We start from the raw sequence: 22,915 nt of genomic DNA on the forward strand, positions 1-22,915 counted from the left end.
ACAAACAATTAAAGCCTAAAAAAGAAGTCTCCTTTTTACTTGCCTTATTTTTTTGCCCTTTTGCTCTCACCTCTCAGTCTCATTTTACAGTTTTACTTTGACATTCACAAGCCTCACTTGTCTCTGTTACAGGTATCACAGAGACCATCGCCCAGCTGGCCTCGGGCTGGGTGACAGACAGGAACCTGCTCCATAAATACCACTACCACAAGGCCTACCTGATCCTCTGTGGCCTGGTCAACCTGCTCTCCCCACTGGCAACCTCCTACATCCTGCTGATGGTTTACGCTGTCTTCTTTGCCATCTTCTGTGGTGGATACATGGCTCTGCTGCTGCCTGTTCTGGTAAGGAGAGCACCCTACTTAAACATGGCAACATGCATTTGTACCCTCTTAAAACAAATGAACCTGTATTAATCACAGGGTTGTAAATTTCAGTAATGCTTTACCTCACAGGTCCCATAGTTACATCTGCCAAGGAGGTCATGTTTTTGCTGCTGTATGTGCATTTGTCAGCAGGATTATGGAAGAAATATTAGCAGCTTTCACAAAACTTGGTTGAAGGGTGTAGCATGGGCCAAGGAAGAACCCATTACATTTTGGAGCGGATCCGAATCATGGGTGGGATACACAAATCATTTTTCAGATTCATTAACATTTAGAGGTAGGGCATTTGGCTGCACTCGCTGTGTGAAAATAACTGATATGTGACTTTAAATTCATAGGAGGTTTCCTAGAATGGAGTAAGTGGCCTAATTTGATATACCTCGGTACAAAGATGAACATGCAGACATTTGGCATCAGTCTATGGGCATATGATTTTACATCATGAAGAATAAAGTCTCCAAGAATTAATAAAAAAAACTAATAGCCCAATTTTAATTGCGCAGCAAGGAGTGCAAAGTCATGGGTCTTAGGTGCACAGACTCTGTGGGCGTCTCAGACTGCAGAGGGTTGTGTGAAGTGGAGTAGAGATCAGATTTATGTGTGGTGATAAGAAATACACTCTCAGCGATCACCTCACTGGTCTCTTCGCTAAGAAACAGTGGTGCCAGTCACACTGATACATGATGATAATGATTCAACAAATGCAAAGAAGCGTGAGAAGGCATTGAAATTGTTGGTTTTTGTTTTTTGCATTACTGATTCACTCTAAGTGTTGTGTTTGCTTTCGTTGATAAAATTGTCAGATTGGCAGCAGATAGGCATTGCGCCTGTAACAGGCATGGTTCTCAGATGTCTATTTTAAGCCCAACATCTACATCAGTCTCGAAAGTATCAACAAAAAAACTTGTACTGGCTCATTGGAATTAACCTCCCACCTGTACACGGCATACTCACTGGCACCAAAACACCAAACAGACAGGCAAAGCGAGGTTCCTCTGTGAGGCTTGACTGCATACCCACCCTACTCTGCCTAACTCTGCCTCTGATTGGCTCACCCTGATATTATCACCCTAAATCTAACCGGTCTCACTCCTCATGCCTAAAACTAATGAATCCAACCAACAAAGGCAGCAAGTACCAGCCAATCAGAGGGATAGTAAGACAGGGTGTACCTTTGCTATTCTAGGGAAACAAATTTGTGTGGTGCATTGAGCTTTGCTAATACCAGCATGCTAACATGCTGATTATAAGGAGGTATTTACCACCAACATCTTAGCTCGGATTGGACGGCAGTTGCTCAGTCCATAGGGACTTAGGTTGGGAACCGGAGGGTCGATGGGTCAAGTCCCTGTCTACTTGACAGTAAATTATTTGAAAACTACAGACATAAAATAAACAGTCACCTAAAATCAAAGGTCTAAGAAATGACTCAACTAAGCACTTGATATCAGTAATTGTTTTCCAGAAGGAAATTCAGTCATGGTTTCTGTATATTATAGGTTACGGTAGGACGGAGAAACTGACTGAGTAAATTTCAAGTGAAAACTTGTATTAGAAAGTCAGTAAAGATTAGTGAAGGCATGTAAATGTAGACTCTGTGGTACCTGTAGATATTGCAACAGTGTGCTCTCCTCAATATCATTTGACTTTTCATACAATCCCATCAGCATCAGTCCCCTTAACACCCTTACAGTAATCAGACTCTCTAATCTGCTGAATTCACAGTAAGTGTATTTGTGTGTTGGGGACTTTTGTACCATGAGAACATGGCTTCATTACGTCATTGTGTCACGCACTGAAAGTGAAAAGTATCCGTGAAGCAAACCGTTGGAGATGTTTCCCAACTGCTTTTATGGGTGGAACAACGTATTAAGTCAGCGAGTATCCAGTGTCATCAGGTCATGTCACACCTGAGAACAAAAACGTGAGGACATATATGTGGTGTGATTTCACTTGCCGATGGTGTGATCTCAAAGGGCAGGACATGCCTCTGGGACTAATGTTGACAAGTAGGATCTTTCTTTTTCTGAAAAGGAATGGAAGACAAGTTAAAACCAGTTTTCTTCTTAAACCAGATTAGTACTAAAGCTTGTCTCTGCCTGTTGACATAAATCACTTTTTTCCAGACAAGGAAAATAGACTTTGAAAAGTAGGTCAAGTGTCTGCATCTTCTTAAAATGCCATGATCTTTTGTTTGACTTGGCAAGGGAGGGCTGGTTTGGTTTTAGCTCAGACTTTACTGGTACTGTGTTGACAGGTAAGTATCACCTCACCATCGGCATTAAAAACACAGGCCTGGAAGCTGCTGTCACTCATAAAGTGTTCGAGGGGTCTTTCAGTGCAGGAGCCAGCCCTAGACAACTGTTCGGGCTATTTAACAAACAGACTTTGCTTTCAAATTAAAAGTTGTTTATCCTTCAAACTAAATCAGATCATTATCTGCATCACAGAGCGGGTCTAACTGCGTACATCATACCTGGAACCAAGGCAGGTTAGGTCCATAGGATTGCCTAAACATTTGTCAACTAGAATTACTACCCTGCAGCTCTATGCCTCCACATACCAGTCAAGTTTCTCTTACAGCTTCCATCCATGTCTGTGAACTCACACACATCTTCCCCCTGCGGACACAAAAGATCTACACAATCAGCAGAGTTTCAAGTTTCATGTTTTGTGATGTCATACTGACCTTCGACCACAAAATTCTAATCAGTTCATTCTTCAGTCCAAGTGGATGTTTGTGTCAAATTTGAAGAATTTCTCCCAGATGTTTTTGAGATATTCTGTTCCCAAGAATGAGAAAGACATGGTCACAGTGACCTCTAACCTATGACCTCCAAAATCTAAACAGTTAATTGTTTAATCCAAGTGAACGTTTGTGCAAAATTTAAAAAAAACAAATCCTCAAGGTTTTCTGGATATCACATTCACAAAAATGAGACAGATAAGGTCACAGTGACCTTGACCTTTGACCTATAACGACCAAAATCTAATCAGTGCATTGTTAAGTCCAAGTGTATTTTTTCACCAAATTTGAAGAAATGCTGTCAAGGCATTTGTGAGATGCCGTGTTCATGAGAATGAAATGGATGCAAGGTCACATTGACCTTAACCTGTGACCTGTGACTACCAAAATCTAATCAGTTCATCGCTGAGTCCAAGTGAATGTGCAAAGTTTTATAAAAAAAATCCCCAAGGCCTTCTTTAGATATCAGATTCACACAAATGAGACAGATAAGGTCACAGTGACCTTGACCTTTGACCTATAACCATCAAAATCTTATCAGTTCATCATTGAGTCCAAAGAGACGTTTGGGAAATTCCCTCAAGGCGTTCTTGAGATATTGCGTTCATGAGAATGTGACGGACCTACACATGTATGTATGTACATGCAGACGGATGGACGGACACCCTAAAAACATATTGCCTTCAGCTACAGTTATCACGGGCGCAGAAAAGAAAGGAGTAGAAACATCCAAACACTGTTTTCATCACATTTTCATTACAAACTGTTGTATGCTTTGGAAAACATAAGTTAGAATATGTTGGCAGTGTGACATATATGTGATTTGCACAGTGCTGAAATGCTGAAATCTGTTTCAATTTTAAAATGTCAGTAAGAAATATGATGACTCAGTGTGTGCAGAGCTTCAGGTTCAATGTGTTTTTCTGCTTTGCAGGTAGATCTCGTGGGGTCGGAGAAACTCAACAACTCCATGGGCTTCTCCATGTTCTTTGTTGGCCTTGGTTGCCTCACAGGACCTCCTTTGGCAGGTAAACGGATCGCGTAATGGAAAACCTTCAGTCAGGCATGTGTTAACCCACTTTTCCACATGCACACAATAACAAACGTGTACATATGCACTGCATATGTATGGGATTGTAGGCATGACATCACTGTTCTGAAGTGATTCGTTACACAGAGGCCAAGGTGAGGTTTGTGTGTGTGTGTTGGCCCATAAGAGCTTCATGCAGTAAGTGAGTGAGTGAGTGGGGGGATCGGTGAAAGGGTTGATAAGCCTTTCTTATGAACACATATATTTTTAGGGGGTGTTGTGGCACATATTTTCATGGGGCCCTGAATTCCTTGCGGTGTCTCCAAGCATGTGTATGCCTGTCTGTGTGCATGTAGTCACTGTGGAGTGTGAAAACTGAAACACACAGGAGAAAAACAACCTATAGTTGGTGCAGCCCTGCAGACTAGGACTTTGGGGTTGCGTGGACAAAAATGCATACAGGGGTTACTGGGTCAAATTTCATCTTGCCTTGAAGTAGAATAACAGTGTTGTGTGTATGTCCATGGTCGGCTGGGTTTGAGTGTTTAAGTGATGGCAGATTGCCTTTGTTAGTCTTAGAGAGCTGTTTCTAATCAGGAATCTTACTGTGTTTTTTGTTACATCAGGTTGTGGCAGATTATTTCTAATGAATTATGCCTTTTCTAGGTCAGCTGTAAAAAAAAAACATCAATCATCTGTGTAGTGCATGAACGGCTGTGTGAATCAAACCTGTTTTTATCTTCACTGAAGCGCTGAAACTTGTACTCCACGTCTCATCATGATAACACATATATTACAATTTTTTTCTGTGATTATGCGAGGTGCTTCTAGGAAAAATAACTCTTTGGCCCCACGTTAGGCCCCAGTCAAAGCGAGGGGTTCCCTTGAACCTATTGACATGGTCCCTGCCCACTGTGTTGGGCAATCCCCTCAGAGCGGCTTATGGATTTGGGGTTGAAATGTGACTAATGACCCCTTTAGGGAGGTACGGAAATAGCATGTGGCTCTGTTTACCATCTCCGTGGTTTGAATAAGAAACGGATGTTAGGCAAACTATGTTCTCTCCTTTCAGGTCACAGGTTGTGATAACAGAGCTGTTTGCATACACAGCTCTTTGGGATGGTCAACTGTCTCAGCAGCAGCTGTAATGTGGTCCTCTTTTATGAAGTAAAATGTCAACATGGCTCATGTGAAACAAGAACACAAAAGCACAGACAGTTATGAGTCACTTGCAGTATAGTTTTCACTGAAGTCACGCATGCTAAAAATGTGAGCCCTCCCTGTTCTGTACAAGAACATTTGGGTTGTTAGGGCATGAAAATCCATCTTGCCATCATGTTTATCTTTTTTTATTTGGTAATAATGCAGTTAATAAATGTTCATGTTGTGTTAATAAATATGGACAAAGCCATCAGGTCTGCAGCTGTAAATGGCATAAAAAAAAGTTCTGCACTTTTTCACGAGATCGGTGTTTAAACTGTCCATTGGTGAGGTTTTCCTGATGACCATTAGAGCTAAAACGATGAAGCAAATGTTTTGCTGGGAGAAAATAAACCACAACCATTGGTATTTTTTGGGAGCAGTACGGGAATACAGAAAATCTGCATGCAAATTTCCTGTTTGACAGCTTCGCACACGCACTTTGGGTCTGGTGCGAATTATACTATTGCTGTGCTCCGTTTTAGTCAACAACAAAAACCTATTCAGACAAAGAATGTCACAGGGGCTAATGTTAGCTACACAATATACAAACTAGTCCTGTTGTGTGACTAGCATATGGCCTAATGTTAGCAAGTGCTACATAATCGGCTACATTAGCCTATTCATCGTATCCCTGTCGGGCGATCACAAACCATATATTGTCCTTTGTTTGGTTGTTGAGGTAGTCGTTGTGGTGTTTGTCCTACAGTTGGTAGCTAGCTGTGACCTGGAGGCATGACATCAGATCGAACAAAGGATTTCATTGGTCAATTCAGGTTCGTCTGAATATTTTTTCCACTGCACAAATGTTCTGCAGAGGTGTGCAAACATTTATAAGAACCTTCAAAATCAGTTGTTATACATTTCTGTGCAAACATGTGGATGAAGATCCATGCTCAGTGTGAAACAGCTCTTAATAATAATATTCTAATATTAGTCATTATAAAGCAATTAGCTACAACTCACAAAATCTCATTTCTAAGTTGTACCACTTTCTAATGAGTGCTTTATTAGTGTTCAAAGATGTTTTATGGATCCTCTTCAGTCCAGGTTAACTTTGTTGTTTGTGTTTTGACATTTTATGCATTTATTTTTGTCTTTGTTCACCTACTTAACCGCCCTTATCCTACATGCATGATATACTTTTTAAGTACAAGCTCAGCTGCAAATCTGACTGATCATTTTGACAGTCTGACAGTATGAAGCTGCCAGGAAACTGAAATACACAGAAAATGACACAGGCACCTGTAGAGATATACAAATCTTTATTGACAATGGCTCAAAATGTTAGCATAAAAATACTTTTTCTCTGCTTATACACAAATACAGCACAAATATGTAAGAAAGAATACTATAATACAGGCTGTACCCCACTAGTTCTTGTGCCCTTTTTATTGGAAGTCCACAAACTACTGTAAATCACTGCCAATATTAATTAATTGGGTTTCTTTTGGCTGTTCTATGCACATAAAGTAAATAATGTGTGAAAGCCCTACAACAGTACTTTCAATGGGCTTCCTCGGCTTGTCTCTTCCTGATACACTGTATATAAATATGTTACTAGAATTGTTGTTTGTGTTTTGCAGGTTTCCTGTATGACTACACCCAGACTTACGACTGTTCTTTCTACCTGGCTGGGCTCTGCTATCTGCTTTCTTCTGTCTCGCTGTTCATGGAGCCGCTTGCTCAGCGCTGGAAGGCCAGGAACAATCTGACCCGCACCAAGAGAGCGGAAAGCAGCTGTAAGACCAACGGCTGCTTCACCCCCGACCGCCTGCAGAACGGCGCTGTGTAGTAATGAAACCCAGGGAAGGCCTTCGATCTTGAACCAGCATGCTCATAATTTGCCATGGGCCCGCATACCTTGGACCTTGGACTCCAGCTTAAAGTCAGGACCCAAGTGACCCTTAATTTCAGCAGGAGCCTAACACAGGCCGAGGAGACCGCAGTAACACGTCTAAGAACATGCAGCAGTTGGGACGTTGGTGAATGATTGAACTTTTAAAGAGCCAAAATTATGTTCTGCAAAATATTTTACCCCCTTACTCTTGTTCTTATCAAACAGTACATGCATCCAAACTGACACAGCACGTTTTAATATTAGCTGCTTTCCAATTATAACTTATTAAAAAACAATCTGTTTCCCAACGCAACAACAAAATCTGCAATCACTTTGCAGTATCTTCACATTGCACATTAATATTGCTGGAAACTAAGCTATGCAGTTGAGCTTGAAATCCTGTTATCCGAAATCCTTCTATCATTCTGCGATGCCATTAATGGAAGCACATATCCATGAAGAAATACTTCTTACTTACTTTCTCTGGAAGCATTTACCTGTATCTGTAAACCTGTACTCACTGGTATGCACTTTGGGCCAAGTTGTGATTATGCTGCATGACATTTCTTATGACCTTTTTAACTGCCAGCAACCACTTAAAGCTGGGGTAGGCAGTTTTTTGGCAACGGCAAAAAGAAAAACGCCAAAATTTGAAAACACAGCCTTCCTCCTGCACCTATGCCCTCTCTGGCCTAAGCCCCTCCTACCTACAGAAACATGAACATTTGCCACAGCCATGAGCCTATGACTACAGTTAGCGCTTCGGTTTCTGAAACACTTCACCGATATTTAAACGTTTTTATTGTGTTCGTTGCCAGACTCTCTTTTAGCCCGTCTTCCTTTTTTGGGTTGTTTTGTAGTGTAGTTAGTTGTTGCCAATGCTCGAATAGCAACTTTTCTGCAAGATTTTCCACCAGTGGATCAGGCTTTCACCATCTGAAGGGACGTGCACGTGCATCTGCATTTGCAGAACAGCCAATAGGAGTGACCTATGACTAGCCACAGTCTCCCTAGCAACCCAAAAACAGAGCCAAGAGGAGGTGCAGGAGTCATGTTTTCTCTCAGGCTAGTTGAATTACAGTATGCTCAAAAGTTATTATGGGATTTTTCCCCCAAAGATGCCAAAAATAAATCAATAAATAAAAACTGCCTACCCGAGCTGTAACTGCAGCCTGCTTCTGTGACACAAAGTGTAACCTGCTCTTCAAAGCCAAAAAGCAGCAACTGCTTCAGTAGTTTAATCTCTTGCCCCAGCAGGATTATCGTAGGCACAGGGGTAGATTGTACGGCATGTTCTAGCATTTAGAGGTATAATCATATTCTCTTATTTATATCCTTATTATTAATATTCTGGACACTTTTATTTGTCTGTCAGCTACTTCAGCATACTTTGACAGACACACTATTCAAACTGCAAAATGTTCAGCTCGTTTGGACATCCGTGCTGCTGTCCAGACTTTTGTATATCTTTCTTTCAACTTTTTGCCCCAGAAATTACTGGACAGAATGTTAAAAGTTTAAACATTTTCATTTCCTCTTGAAGCCTTTCATTCATTGGTTCATCTACTACCTTTTGTACTTTATGACACTACTTCTGTTTTTCATACCTCTCATAGTTTTTTAATAATGTGTGTGCGTGGTGTTGGTGATTCAGAGGCAGTGAAAAGTTAAACTGACCCTTCAACTTCGTTCATCTCTTACCTACATAAAAACTGACACTTTAACTGCGGACAGTGCACAGACAAACTGTCTCTACAACTGAGATTTCACCTACTTTCAGCAGTAAACACGTCTGTTGACATGCTTAATTTATTTTTATATAACTTTTATTTTGCTAGGATCAGTCCCATTAAAATTAAAAATCTCTTTTTCAAGGGAGTCCTGGCCAAGATAGGCAGCAGCACAAGTTTCTGCTCTTATCTCTTACTCTTTATCTGACAACTGAACATCTATTAGTCAACTGATCTATCTTAGTCGAGTTTATCACAGGAAACGCAGTTCAACTTTTATTTGTAATGCTGCAAATGACAGTTCAGCTGCTTTGATGTTTTATACTTTAACAATTCAGCTGCTTTCAGCGCTTGTGAGTCAACTGATATTTCAGTTGCTTTCATTCTAATACTTCAGTTTCTTTCAGCTTTTATTCTTTAGCTGACAGTCCAATAACGCTCTCTTCTGGGAACCAGACAAATCTGCGAGCTTATGTTTTACTTGCTCTGGCAGATGCATCTGGTCCTCCTCCGCTTTGGACAGATTTCAAGCCACCTGAGACGTGCCAGGCCAATCCCAACCATTTATTTGATGATAGGCTTGTTTGTGACAAAGACCGTGAAGAGGAGCTCCGTTGAGTCATTTTCGAAAACAAGATGGCTGCAGCTGATGTGGACCTTTCTGTCAAAGTTTTGAATTGCCTGGGTCCAGACCCTTAAAATCCGTCTATGACACGGACTGATTTGTCGGGCATCATGACATGATGGTTAAAAGCAATCAATTCAAAGAATGCTGTGGGTGGACGAACGATTAGCCAGTCACTGCCATGGCAAGACCAAGTTGTGCGCTCTCTGTGGTCCACACCTTCCACTCACTCTGCCATGTTGACTGATTACATAGAGGCAAGTCTTATCCACAACACTTAACATCATAGTTTGGTTTTACTTAGCTCTGCTCCACCCTGAAAAGTCCGGCAAAACCAGTATGTTGGCATGGTTACGATGAAAACAATGTAATGAGCCAAAAATTCTGTCTGACCTCAGGCAAAGTAAAACGAACTGGCCGGTATGATTTAACTTAACGAAGAACAATGACCTGCACTTAAAGCTTTACTTGAGAAGGAGGATGTTTGCTTTACTTCAACAGGGTTTAGCAACAGTCATATACCAACTCATAATATACCAGCTCATCTTTGCACGCTGTCAGGCAGTAATTTCCACCCACTTTTCACCAAATCCTTCAAGTGATTGGCTGGCACTGCTGTGCTGTCATTGGCCATCTACACCATACCTGGTCACACACTGATAAGCCTTTGAGAACGCCCCTTGGAAATCAAAAATTAAATGAGAGGATCCAACTAACTTGCATGTGGAGTTTGGTGTGGCCATGTCAGGCTAACTGCATTTAAACACATACAAATATTTGCTAAAAGGCAACAAACCTAAAACTGAAGCTTTCAGCCATGACACTTTAACTGCTTTCAGCTGCCTTCTGCTCTGTCACCTCAGCTTGTTTCAATGCTCACTTCAAATGACAATTCAAACATTTTTAGTGCTTCAGCGTCAACTGGCATTCACCTCCTTTCATCACATTTTAACCTGTTTACAGTGTTTGCACCTGCAGTTTTGAGTGCAAGCGAGCACACTTCATTTCCTTCAGAAAACTTAATTATTCTTTTGTTGTATCAAAACCGCAGTAATGACCTTTTTAAACACTACAACAAACTATAAACTGCCTCTTTCCTTTGTGGGTCAGCAGTGAATCATTTTAATAACTGCACATTCACGTTATGTTTTACTCTGCAGTGCCTGCAGGTAACGGTCACGCCTAGCTCACCGTCTGCGAGCTGTTCTATGCAAGTGCTAACACACAGAGAGATATCTTTCATTGACAGCTCACTTGTACATCATTTAAACTGTAGCAACGATACCAGCTCCTTAAAGAAGAAGCCAGGTTGGTCGAGATTTAAGTATGCCTCCTAAATATATTGATCACAGTTGGACTGCTGATGAGCTCCGCTGAAAAGCAGGGTTTTCTGTGTCATTCTGTCGACCTTGTGTGTCTGTAAATCTCTGACCAACTGCGTCACAAAGATGTTTTGCTGATGTTGCCCATATAAACTGGACTGATAGGAAACCGTTGCCTCGCCTTTACAGTGCCTAAGGCAGCCAATTAATGGCAATGCAACTTCTTATGATATTGTGTTTATATATGGGAGTCTGTTGGTTGTTTTTTATGTCGTAGAGGTTTTTGTGTTTTCAGTAAATTCCTTGTTTTTCACCACTGTTTGCCTTACAAGGTACTGTAATGTATCTTTACTAACTCCTGTGATGTCAGCCAAAGACACATTAGAAACCTACCTGCAACTTGAAGCTTATTATTAGTTAAAAAAAAAAAAAGGTTTTAGCTGTTTAAATATATTTTAAATGTGATGACCCTCCATTATACAGTCATTAAGTCTTACTTGAGGGCAGCCCAGGATCCAGTGCTGGATGTGTTTTGTTACGCTGCCCTCTTGTGGCAGAGGGAAGCCTCTACTCAAAGAATGCTGTCTCAATTAGTACCAAATTATTCCCCCTCATCTCACTTTCACAATACTGAGCAAGGCTCTTTGTATTGTTTCAATAACGACAGTCATGCACAAAAGCTCTTTTGGCTCACGAGTTGCATTCACCACCAGTATGCTTTTGTGATTGAGGGCCACAGAATATTTTGTACCATAACAAATCTTTTATGAAATGTACTTGATGCTTTAAAAGTAGATTTTGGTTTGGGATTATTTTACTTTATAGTTATCTGGATATGTTAAGGATCTGTATGTTTGAGCATTATCTTGAAATCATTTTTATGTCCCTCTGGTAATGTCTTAAACGCCACTGATAATGACCTGAGTTTGGTTTGATGGTATTGAATCTTATGTTTTTTGTTGCAGCAAATGCATTTATGGGTAAAGCACTGTTTTGTCACTACTCTGGCTCCCGGATTTGTGAACTGATAGTTTAGAGAATATGCTTAACCAATCATAGATATCCTGTTCCAAGTCCTTAGAGTTCATTTTTAAGCCTTGTAACAGTGCGCAGTCAGCTGTAATAAACTGACATGTGACTCAAGTCTGTGCTGGTTTGATTCAGACAACTCGGAGCAATAAATGCACTGATACCACGCTGACGTCTATCTCTCTCTGCAAGGAAGACACTCACAAGTTGCATCATCTTTAACATGTTTTATTGACACATTTTTTAAACACAGACATGAAAACACAAAATGATTCAACTATATTTTTACATTCATTTTCATCTTGGATTTAAAAGTGGACACATCAAATACTTATTATTCCACTTTGGTAAAAAAACAAAAAACAATTTAATGTCATTACAGATTGTTAATGTTACAGTAAACAGGTTACTTACAGTAGATGACACCTGATGGGTGGCGTGGAAACACACTGATGCAACAGCAGCAGTCCAGTGGAGCTCTGAATGAGAAACATACAAACATATTTTAATCTTGTGAGCAGTTTACATGTGAAATAATTTGAAAATGATTGTTTGTGCAAATTAACACAAATTTATATGATGATTAGGGCTGCAACTATTCATCATTTTCATTGATGAATAATCTCTTTTATTTTCTCAATTAATCGATTAGTTTTTTGATCTATTAAATGTCCGAAAATTGTGAAAACATATTGATCAGTGTTTCCCAAAGTCCAAGATGACCTCCTTTAAATGTCCCAACCCAATATTCAGTTTACTGTCACAGAGGAGAAATGAATCAAGAAAATATTCACATTTAAGAAGCTGGAATCAGAAAACTTTTTTCTCTTAGAAATTACTAACACTGATTAATCAGTTATAAAATTATTTGGCAATTAATGTAATAGATGACAGCTAATCCATTAATTAATTAGTCGTTCTGGAACTAATCCTGATCAACGCAATATCTGAGTGCTTTACGCTATGATAAACTGCTCTGCACTCAGCATGGAGAACATAATTAAGGTGTGAAATTGTAGTTGACACATTTTGTGGCTTTAATAGATCACTGTGTTGTCTAACACTAAGTCAGGTGATCTATCTGACAGTAATGCATGAGCAAGTATAATGACACGAAATGTGTTGCACCGAGGTGATAATACAGTGCCATATTTTTTACAGAATGTTGAGATCTCAAACTAACACTGGCACAAAATTGGCACCTTAAGAACGGATCATAGGTAACAACCCTTGTTTGGAAATGTGGTGACACCGAACTCTGTATAATTAAATTTCCTACTTTATCCAGATGGAGATCAATTAATTTCACTAATAGCCTTCAAAATTTGTGTAAATTTTAGAATTCCTTGTTTTGAGAGGGTGAAGTGGACCTATTTTCTTTAACGATTACGTTATCTACAAAATTGCCACTTGTAAATCAATCAGTCATGCAGTGTTACCTTGAATTTGTGGACAAAACCTTGTTTTTCTCGCATGCCTTCACAGAAAATGACAAACATGGTAACTCATCAATTGATTGAAGGCCATTGAACAACAGCAAAACTATATCAAAGCATACATTTAACTCTCACACAACTTGTGCAGTATAATCCAAGTCTCATTTATCCAGTCCTATACTCACTACTTCCCAAACACATGCATTTTTGCTGAAACTTTTACTTCAGTTTTAAATCGTAATGTTTTAGTGAAAATGTGTGTTTGGGAAGTAGTGTGTGTACCATTGGATAAATGAGACTTGGAATACAATGTGTTGTGTGTGAGTTTGTAAATGGATGTTTTGATATAGTTTGGCTGTTGTTAAATGTGACCCTGAATCAATCAATAAATCAATATGTTCGGCATTTTCCATGGAGGCATGCGAGATAATCAAAGTTTCCCTCACAAATTCAATGTAATAGGGCATGACTAACTGATATACAAATGTTCATTTTGTGAGTGCAGTATTCCTTTAACACTTTGTTTCAAGACAAAAGCTAATATCTCATTTTAAAATGAAACACTAGAGAACACCTGACCAAGTATTGTACTGCTGCTTATATTGATTAGTAAAATTTTAATTGCATGCCTCTCTAGGTTTGGTTTGACACTGTGGCAATGTGATAAATAGCACATGTAGCTGCGTAAACATACTGGAATTAATGTAAAAGGCATTCTGCTATCAGCAAAGTATTAATGAATTGATTTTATTTTCACAAGCTACATTTTAATTACAAAATGGTGGCCTATTGGTGGATTTATAAGCTCAAGGACTGGGCTTCCTTTCACTCTCACATTAATATTCTCCACTCCATTAACTGGAGGTTATCATTTGTGGCCTGCAGACATTAACATCTCCTAATGCAAAATATAGTTATGTGCCAGTAGCCATTTGTTCTATCTCATTATTGAACCTTTAAATTACATTTTGCCTGACTGATATTGCTAATGTGGGCTTGAGCAAGAACTAATCTAATAAAGAGGTCTTTTAGCACGATGTGTAACATTATCTATGATCAGGAGTTGCTTACTGACAATGCTCAACATGAATAAATGTGTCTTAATAAAAGACAATACATGAGCTTAAAGCTGTTTTTGCCTGCCATGAAAAAAAAAATTGGGCCTTTATAACTGAGCCTACACCAGTTTTCTGACAGACTACATTACATTAACCTTTTTAACCTGTCCTGTAGCTTCTGGAGATTTGTCTTTAAGTGAAAGGTAATTCTCATTTGGTTTAACATCTCAACTGAGGCTGCAAAACACAACTAAATGTGTAGGATTGTTTTTATCTCACCTACTCAGAGGGTCCAACAGCTGCAGCAGGTTAACTGTAAAAATTCCACCTTTTACATCAATTTAGTAATGAATGTAAACAAACACCTCTGCATGAGTATATTTTTCAAAGAGTATACATTCTGGTAGTAAAATGTGCACTATTTAATACAATTAATATCATTTTTGTTTTGCTGATTCTCAAGCTTGTGATGGGAGCAGTGCTACGTGCAGTGGGCTGTTGTGGGCAGTAAATGCTCCTGTTATCTTTCACAATAAGCATTTTTCACTGAAGACATTTTGACTTGTCACAGCAGGAAAAGCCCAGGTGAAAATAATGAAATTCACAATGGCTGAACTACATTTGGCTGCATTGATTTCAGGTTCCTGCTATCGTGCATGCTGGCTCACAGTCACTCTCTCTGGAACGTCTGAATACAACTGTGCTTTTCCTACTGTGACAAGTCAAAATGTCTGCTGTGAGAAAGGGCTATTGGATTAATGCCAGTTGCCATCAGCGGAAATAACCTCAGTAATGACTTTGGCTGAAAACCAGTGTGCCATTATGCATTTGTTATTGTAAACATGGTGGTGTGGACACTTTATACTTACCACTGCTGCCTAAGCCACCGATACAGACCTGGCAGGCAGCACTTCTTCTCTGTACTCACCCTCATGTTGTGTCTATACAGCAGTCGTACAGTGATACCAGCTCTGTCCTGGGTGTCTGATGTGCATGAGTGTGACTTGTCAGGTAGACTATGAGTGGAAGGCAGGAGCTCCATGTTCCTCAAGATGGCAATGTTTCTCTACTGAAGTAAGGGGTCCTTCTCAGCACAGCACACTGCATTTGCTTTCAAACTATTATGACTAAACTGGATGGTAGGAGGAAATGGAAAACTTCTTTTCCTGTTTAAAGTGGCCTTAAACTTATAAAAGGGCACTGGCAAAATAAACAGGTCTCCTAGAAGAATCTGAGGGAGGGCTTGTGTCCGCGGCGTGGACTCCTTCCAGCAGTGTCAAAAAGGGTAAACAATCTGGCCTGTCGGTGTGTCATTTCCATGCTGCAGCAGAACTCAGACGACGATGGAACACAGCTTCAGCACAGCAGACATGCGTCTTCACTCGTCTCCTCGGAGAGGGTTCAATCAGAGGAGAACACAAAGACGGGGACAAACAATATTCCTAGCTGAGGTTTGGGCCAATCCTCTTCCCTGAGCCAAACATTAAGTCAAATCAAATCATAACTGGGCAAAGTATGATAAAGACAAATCAGCCCAGTGGTTCAGCTTGGCCTCTGCACTGAGACAGCTTGAACTGTTATGGAAATTTCGGAGCGGTGTCACCCACAATCTCCCGAGTGGAGTGTGTGACGGTCGGTGATGGGATTTCCTCAGCTCCTATTCAGAACCAGGAACAATGCACATGAAAACCTTTAGAGTAATGAGCAGGGAAGACAACAGGAAACCGGCACGTGCTGCTGTTTGCTCCTGCTCTCGGCTCCCGAACTGCGCCGCTGTCTGCACCTGCCACTGTTTCACACTGCAAACTGGCTGTAAACAAGAGGCAGCGGAGGCTCCTCCATCCTGATCAGGTGTTCACATGCCAACAGGAAACGTTGAGGGTGTAACAGGGGATCATGGGGGAGTAACTTATGATGGGTCAACTCAGAAGCTCAGAGCAGGCCTGCAAGCAAACAGCGATCCTCACACGACATGTGGGTCTCTCTTCACTGGTGCTAAACAAACTGCATATTGTCTCCCTTCTCGTGTGCAGAAACACAATTTCAAGTGACAACTCCTTTCGAAACACAATAAGGCATGGCAGCGTGTTTCTTCAATTCACTTCCATCGAAGAAACATGTTTCCCTTCAAATGAACAATTTATTGATAATCGGTCACATTAAGTGCCCAAACGCACTTGCAGGTATGTGAACAGCTTCGCATGGGCTCTACGGATTTTCCTTTCCCATGACATCAAAGTGTACATTGCTCAATTTTCCACTTAAAACAGAAGTCAGCACAGGTGCAGATGGGATACACAACTTAAAAGTTGCCTCATTAGCGAGGACTCACAAACACCTTCTCTGCAGAGGTTTTTCAGCCCTGCGCTCGTCTCCTCGAGAGTCCAGCGTTGAAGTGGGTGTGATGTTCACATATATAACAGTTTTCTGACATATTAATGTTTTCAATACAGAATAAACCAAACTCAGCAAATTATAATTCGGGGTGGGTTACTATTGCATGACAAACATACAATGGCAAAACAAAATATGGTAAGTAGGCCTTGGTAACATGTCAGCAGGCGTGAGAAAGTACTGTCCAATTTAGACCTCTAAAATTCTGATTCAAACATAAACTGTTATAAACTGTTAAAGTATTTCTAAAACTTTAAAATGACACAGACCTACTTACTGAACAAATAGCAGGTTTTACTTACTTTGTACCAACATTTTACTGAACTGAATATTATCAATCTTGGAGGGCCTACTGGTTTCAGAGCAATAAATCAAACAACACAAAACTCTCTAAGCGTTTTTATCCATTACTGCTGTAGTTTTTCATAGATCACGTTACACAACCATTTCTAAGGTAGGGATGCACAAAATAAAATATGAAGTAAAAAACATGAAAAACATGTTAGTATTTGCTTACTATGCTATGCGTATTGTGTTACGGGCTGTTCCCTGGGCAAAAATCTCACATCTGTTAGTATTCGGCATTCCACATTAAGCTGACATTTAGTTTTACCAGTGGACACAGTTCATTGTCTATCTTGCATTTTGGTGTTCCAATATTGAGGGACACATGATTAGAGATATGTCAAAATCCAAACCATGAGCCTGAACATGTCTTTTTTTCAAACAAAAGTCACAACATAGGTGACTGAAATGTGTGAGCTGTGTCTGGAGACATTTTATACAGTGACCTTTTAAACATTGTCCAACTTTGAGAACACACACAGGTAGGCCAGTGTGAGCCCATCAAAATTAAAACATGTCGCATACCTCTTCTTCAGTACAACACGCTCCATTCACCAAAAATTTTAAGCCTCTTTTAAGCTGTCTTGTTTTGATCAGGGTGGTTAACTGATTAAAGCAAGACAGATGAAAACATCAAGTGATTGGCGTGTGATGAGCTGGAGAAAAGCTATACGACATGTTTTGACCTTCAAAATGTTACCAGGAGTCTTTTTCCTGATTAGCTTTGTACCAAACCATACACTACACCTTAACCCTCAATGCAAAAATGTCATGCTCATCTTCGTCTCCATCTCCATCAAAAGTGATTATAGTAAAAATATTATTGCACCGTAATCCAAAGCTTTGAAAAAGGATGTTTTCTGATCCCCCTCATGTTAATGCCTCCACAGGAGGTAGACACAATAACACCTATACAATCTAAGGCAGCGCAGTATAACAGCCCAGACAGAAAAATGACCTTTGTAAAGCTTGTAACTTTTCAGCTTTTGTTAACACTGCGCCAGGGAGGTGAGGCTTGTGAGGCCATTGTTTGTGTTTTTATTGTAGTGCAGGTGTTATTGTGTCTACTCAATGCATTTCTAAATGATCTGGCTCTTTTCTTGCAGTAGAGTTGGGTAATTAAGATTTTAAACCTGTAAATGAAACAAACATTTGTTTTCTATGTGACTTAGCTCTTCTTAAATGAAATTTATTCATCAAATGCTCCTCATATTTAACTGTTTTACTGTATTCTGTCTGAATTACTGCAGGTTTATGACTCTGTGAGCAATTCACACACCCTTTAAAAATGATTTCAAAAACACACATCCTTTTAGTTTTGAACGAGGGCACTGTTTGTCCTTTTAGTGGATTACATGGCAACATACAAACACTCAAGAACCATACTAGTGTACCCCATAATGCAGAACACACAGCATGCAATAGTTACTGACATACAGCAGATTCTTTTTTTTTTTTTTTTTTTTTTTGTTAAACACCATTTGAACTTAGTGTGTTCTGATTTTTTTTAAGATGCTCCACGGACCACAATCATGACCAGATAGTCCTCTTCACTTTTAGCCAGAGCTTTGGCAGAAGAATCCAGGAACTGCTGGGAGAAATCACAGGGTGGGAAAGCATGAAGCACCCCTGTGTTGTCTTTATCTCTGCTCCCTCCCACAGGTAGGCTGATGACTCCAGCTGCTTGTTTTTGGTTGAGGTAGGACACCAGGTTGCGAAGCGGCCGCTGAGTTGAAGCTGCAGGGTCAGACGCAGATGAATCCTCTGTGGTCCCAGGTACTGCCAGCAGGATGGCGTAGCCACCAGGACCCGCCACCTTGATGCGCCGAGACACCTCGTCAAGCTTGGGCTGGTCCAGACGAAGACGCTGGGTGATCTTTAGCTCGCTCACCTGCCTCCCTGTTGTGCCCTCGACAAGCAGGTCGCTGGCTACGTTGTGGTCGCCCTCCAGCAGGTGCATGTTGGCTGGGAAGTTGCTGTTCTTGAGCAGCAGCATACCTTGCCAGGCCAGACTTAGTTTGGTGCCGTCTTGTTTGGACGGAGGGCCTCCCTTGGAACTGCCCTCAGAACGCTCTCTCTTGGCCGGCCCCTTACCACCATCGCCTGCTTTGCGCTTTCGCTCTCCAACTGCTGAAACGCCACTGCTTGAAGGTCCCTTGTCAGAGAGACTCTGGCTTTTAAGTCTACGTTCAGCCCCACCTCTTTCCAGGCTGCTGTGGCGTTCTCGTACAGGAGAGGGTCTCTCGCCCCGAAGAGGGCGCTCTGAGTCACTGAAGCGCCCTCCATCTCTGCTGCTACCTCCAGGACTGCCATCTGGAGAAGCACGTCTACGCCGTACTGTCCTCTCAGTGCTGTCAGGAGAGTGGTCTATGTGGCGTCCGTCTTCCATTAAACGGCGTTTGCGAGCAGGTTCTCGTCCCTGAAGCTCTCGTTCCAAAGACCAGGGCTCTCTGACTCGCCGTTCACGCTCCAAGTGCTCAAGGGGTTCAAAGGGTGAGGCGCGTACCCGCTCACGAATAGCTGGGTTGGGCCACTCAGTTCCAGGAAACAGCTCTCTCTCCCTAAAGTGAAGCGGCGGTGGAGTCCGTTCCCTGACCCTCAGAGGTTCAGGTGTGGCACGGTGGACAAATGACTCCGCCACCATGTCAAACGGTGGTATTGGGAGAGGCTGCAGGAACTGCTGCTGGTAGCGATGCTCTGTGTCAGCAAAGTCCACCCTGAGTCTCCTCTCAGGACCTCCCAGCGGGAAGCCCCTCATGTGTGTGCATGCTGCTTGTGCAGCGTCCAAACTTTCATATTGAATGTAGGCCCAAGTGTCCCCCTTTCTATAGTCAATGGTCCTTATTGTGCCAAAGCGATCAAACTCTCTTGCCAGGGCAGCCACAGGAACCCAGGGTCCAAGTCCACCCACCCACAGGCGTGTGGTGGGAGTTGCTTTCCCATAGCCTATCTTTATAGGGTTGTGGCCTACTATTTTGCCAGACATACTAAGCTTAGCACGGTGGGCCATGTCAAGATTCTCAAATTTCAGAAATCCATATGTGCTGGTTTGTCCCCGTGTGGGTCTCTTAATGTCCACTTCCGTTATGACCCCAAACCTGTCAAAGGCTCTCCTCAGGTCTGCTTCTGTAACAGTTATGTCCAGGTTGCCTAAAAATAACGTCCTATTAGCTCTTTGGTCATCTTCTGGAGATATAAAATCCTCCTCACGAAAAGCTGCTCGCTCTGCAATGAAAGCAGGACGTGCCCTGGCTTCAAACAGTGCAAACTCTCTGTCCCGCTCCAGTTCCCTAGGCAGAGGGGGCGGCGGGGGCGGGGGGAGCCGTCCCAGGGCCAGCTGCTGCAGCCGGTAGTCTCTGTATCCAAGCCCGGTGGGCGAGAGAGGTCTCTGCAAATGTCTATGGCTTTGCGCTGCACCGTACAAGTCTCTCTCCACAGGGGAGCGGCTTCTCCTCCTGTTGATGTACACTGCCTCGATCTTTAGCGGCCGGTCGTACAGCACCAGCCGTCCCCTCGCGTGTTTAGCAGCTCTGGCGTCCTCCGGCTTCCTGAAATTCACAAACGCTATCCGTTCGTCGTTGCTACGGCTTATCTTTACGCTCACATCCCCGAATTTTTTAAATTCATGAAAGAGTCCATCCTCAATGTCTTCGTCGCTCAGCTGGGTGCCGAGGTCGCTTATTTTGAGGGTTTTGTACTCACTCTCGGTGCTGGGCGGCTGCACCCGCGGCTCCCCCCGTGAAGTGGTCCTTGGTGAGGCTAGATCCAGCGTCAGGCTCAGGTTGTGGTTTTTACCGACGGAGCTCGCGGCAGCAGACTGACAACTGTGATTATTTCCTGTCCGGCCGTGCCCGTCGAAATCTCTGTCTCTTTTATCGCCGAGCAGACTCCTTCTCGTCGAGCCACCGTCGCCTTTGGTCGAGCTATTTCCATTATTACTCCCACTGGAAACAGAAAGAGCCCCCATTTTCTTGCTGGTCGGGTGGCATCCTCCCCTGTCTCGAATATCGTCCAAGGCCCGGGAGCGTTTTTTAATCGGCGACCGCTCTTTACCTTTCATCTCAGTCCACACGGAGCCGACTCTTGGGACGCCTGGGGTTTTTAGTGCTGTTTCTGCGAGTGGGTGCAGAAAATTACTGAAATGAAAAACGGATTTATTCACTGACCCTGCGGCAAAACAACAACAGTCGCCATTTTGTAAAGATTACTGTGAAGGCCCGCCCCTTCGCCCTGATTGGTTGAAAGAGTGGGTGGAAAACTTTAAAGCGCACGTCAATCATCCGCTGAGGCATTTACATGCAAATGTTTATTTCAATTTCTGTATCTAAGTGAATGCGTTGAACAAAATAACTATAAATAAAAATAACACATTACATGTACTGTGGTTCAACACAAAACACTTTCTGTTGCCTGTTATCAGTCAGTACCTCTCTGACATAACAATACTAAACATTATAAGCACAATAACATCGTATCATATGTTTTTACCCATCTCCAGTCAAATTACTTCACTGTCATGGACAGTAGATTGTTTCCATTTTATTACTGTAAAAATGAATCTAAAATTTCACAGGAGGGGAAACGAAATGACCATGGCGCAGGGAGGGAGAGAGAAGCTTTTTTCATTAATACCACAAGATGGCAGCATTTGAACAGTAGCTCGAAAAGCACAGTAGCACATAAACCCTTAACTAATCCTTAAAATGACCTTGGATAGGCTTAAGGTCCTTCTACTATGTGGACAAAGCAATAAGTCACAATGCATTTTCTCCTGAGTATAAAGTTGGACAGCTCCAGTCATAATTGTTGGACTTTTGTAAAGATTAAAAATGTAATTAACAGCATTTTAAGTCAATAAGTAGTTAATTAGCCTAGTTAGGTAGGGTACTGTAGGTTAATTGGATAGATTTAAGGCTGGAATGTCAAACATATGGCCCATGGACCAGAACCAGCTCTCCAAAGGGTCCAATCCAGCCCACTGGGTGACTTTGCACACCTAATATTGACTCACTTGAGAAGGTTAAGAGGTGTCAGGTGTCAGGAGCAGGTTAAATAGCAAGTAGCCTACTTACTGCTTCAGAGGCTTTTCAACTCTGACCAGGATACAGTTCTTTGTGTGGTCACATTTAAAGATACTGATCGCTGTGCAAAATACTGTCGATCAGCAGCTTCAGTTCAAAGGAAGCTGTATCAGACATCTGTCTTCAGACAATACTGGTGAAACCCTCGTGCTAGGACACAGCCGAAACTTTTGATTTGTAAAATGGTTTGTCAGGCATAGAATAACTTGGGGGAAGAAAAAATTAACTTCAGGCACTCATGTGTGGAGCAGAAACAAATGCATAAGAATGAAGTTAAAAAGCCTTTATTCAAAAAACATGGGTGCTTACATTAAAATCTTCACCAGGGTGCAATGTCAGTAATGTTTGTATCAGAATTTTCTTTTTTCCTGAACAGTTGTGGAGACGTGTCACTTTCAGTATGGCCTCTCATTGTAATCCATTGATGTCACCTACCTGTGCTCACTTATTAATCAAGATTGAGTGACACCCCCTTCCAAGCTTATAGAAATGTTTTGCTTGAACCCTGTCCACCCTTTTGCACCCTGACGAAGACCTTAGGGTGGACCCGTTTTCTTGAGTATTGTATAATAAAGACAGTCCTCGAGCACACTGATACCTCGTTCTCCATAGAATAACTTAACCTGCTTCATCAGTAGCTTCAACTTTAGTTTGGTTTGGTGTGGAAATGTATGGAAAAATGCACACTTAGTG

General features: G+C 41.7%; 2 protein-coding genes across 5 annotated transcripts in view; one reads left to right on the top strand and one right to left on the bottom strand.

Moving 5' to 3' along the window:
* The window catches only part of slc16a4 (solute carrier family 16 member 4), a 41,425-nt gene extending 28,057 nt beyond the window's left edge, over nucleotides 1–13,368 (top strand). For all 4 annotated transcript variants that reach the window (XM_078170073.1, XM_033629774.2, XM_033629775.2 and 1 more), the window contains 3 exons: nucleotides 133–344; nucleotides 4,067–4,160; nucleotides 6,949–13,368. In XM_078170073.1, the coding sequence (XP_078026199.1) occupies nucleotides 133–344; nucleotides 4,067–4,160; nucleotides 6,949–7,157 (515 nt within the window). In that variant the 3' untranslated portion in view covers nucleotides 7,158–13,368. The remainder of the gene's footprint in view (nucleotides 1–132; nucleotides 345–4,066; nucleotides 4,161–6,948) is intronic.
* Nucleotides 13,369–18,457: 5,089 nt separating this feature from the next.
* On the bottom strand, nucleotides 18,458–21,368 carry rbm15 (RNA binding motif protein 15). Its single transcript, XM_033629002.2, has one exon. It carries the CDS (start codon nucleotides 21,199–21,201, stop codon nucleotides 18,649–18,651), a length of 2,553 nt encoding a protein of 850 aa, XP_033484893.1. The 5' UTR covers nucleotides 21,202–21,368; the 3' UTR covers nucleotides 18,458–18,648.
* Nucleotides 21,369–22,915: the final 1,547 nt, after the last annotated feature.

This window comes from Epinephelus lanceolatus, chromosome 8 (assembly GCF_041903045.1).
Source record: "Epinephelus lanceolatus isolate andai-2023 chromosome 8, ASM4190304v1, whole genome shotgun sequence".
Taxonomy (NCBI): Eukaryota; Metazoa; Chordata; class Actinopteri; order Perciformes; family Serranidae; genus Epinephelus; species Epinephelus lanceolatus.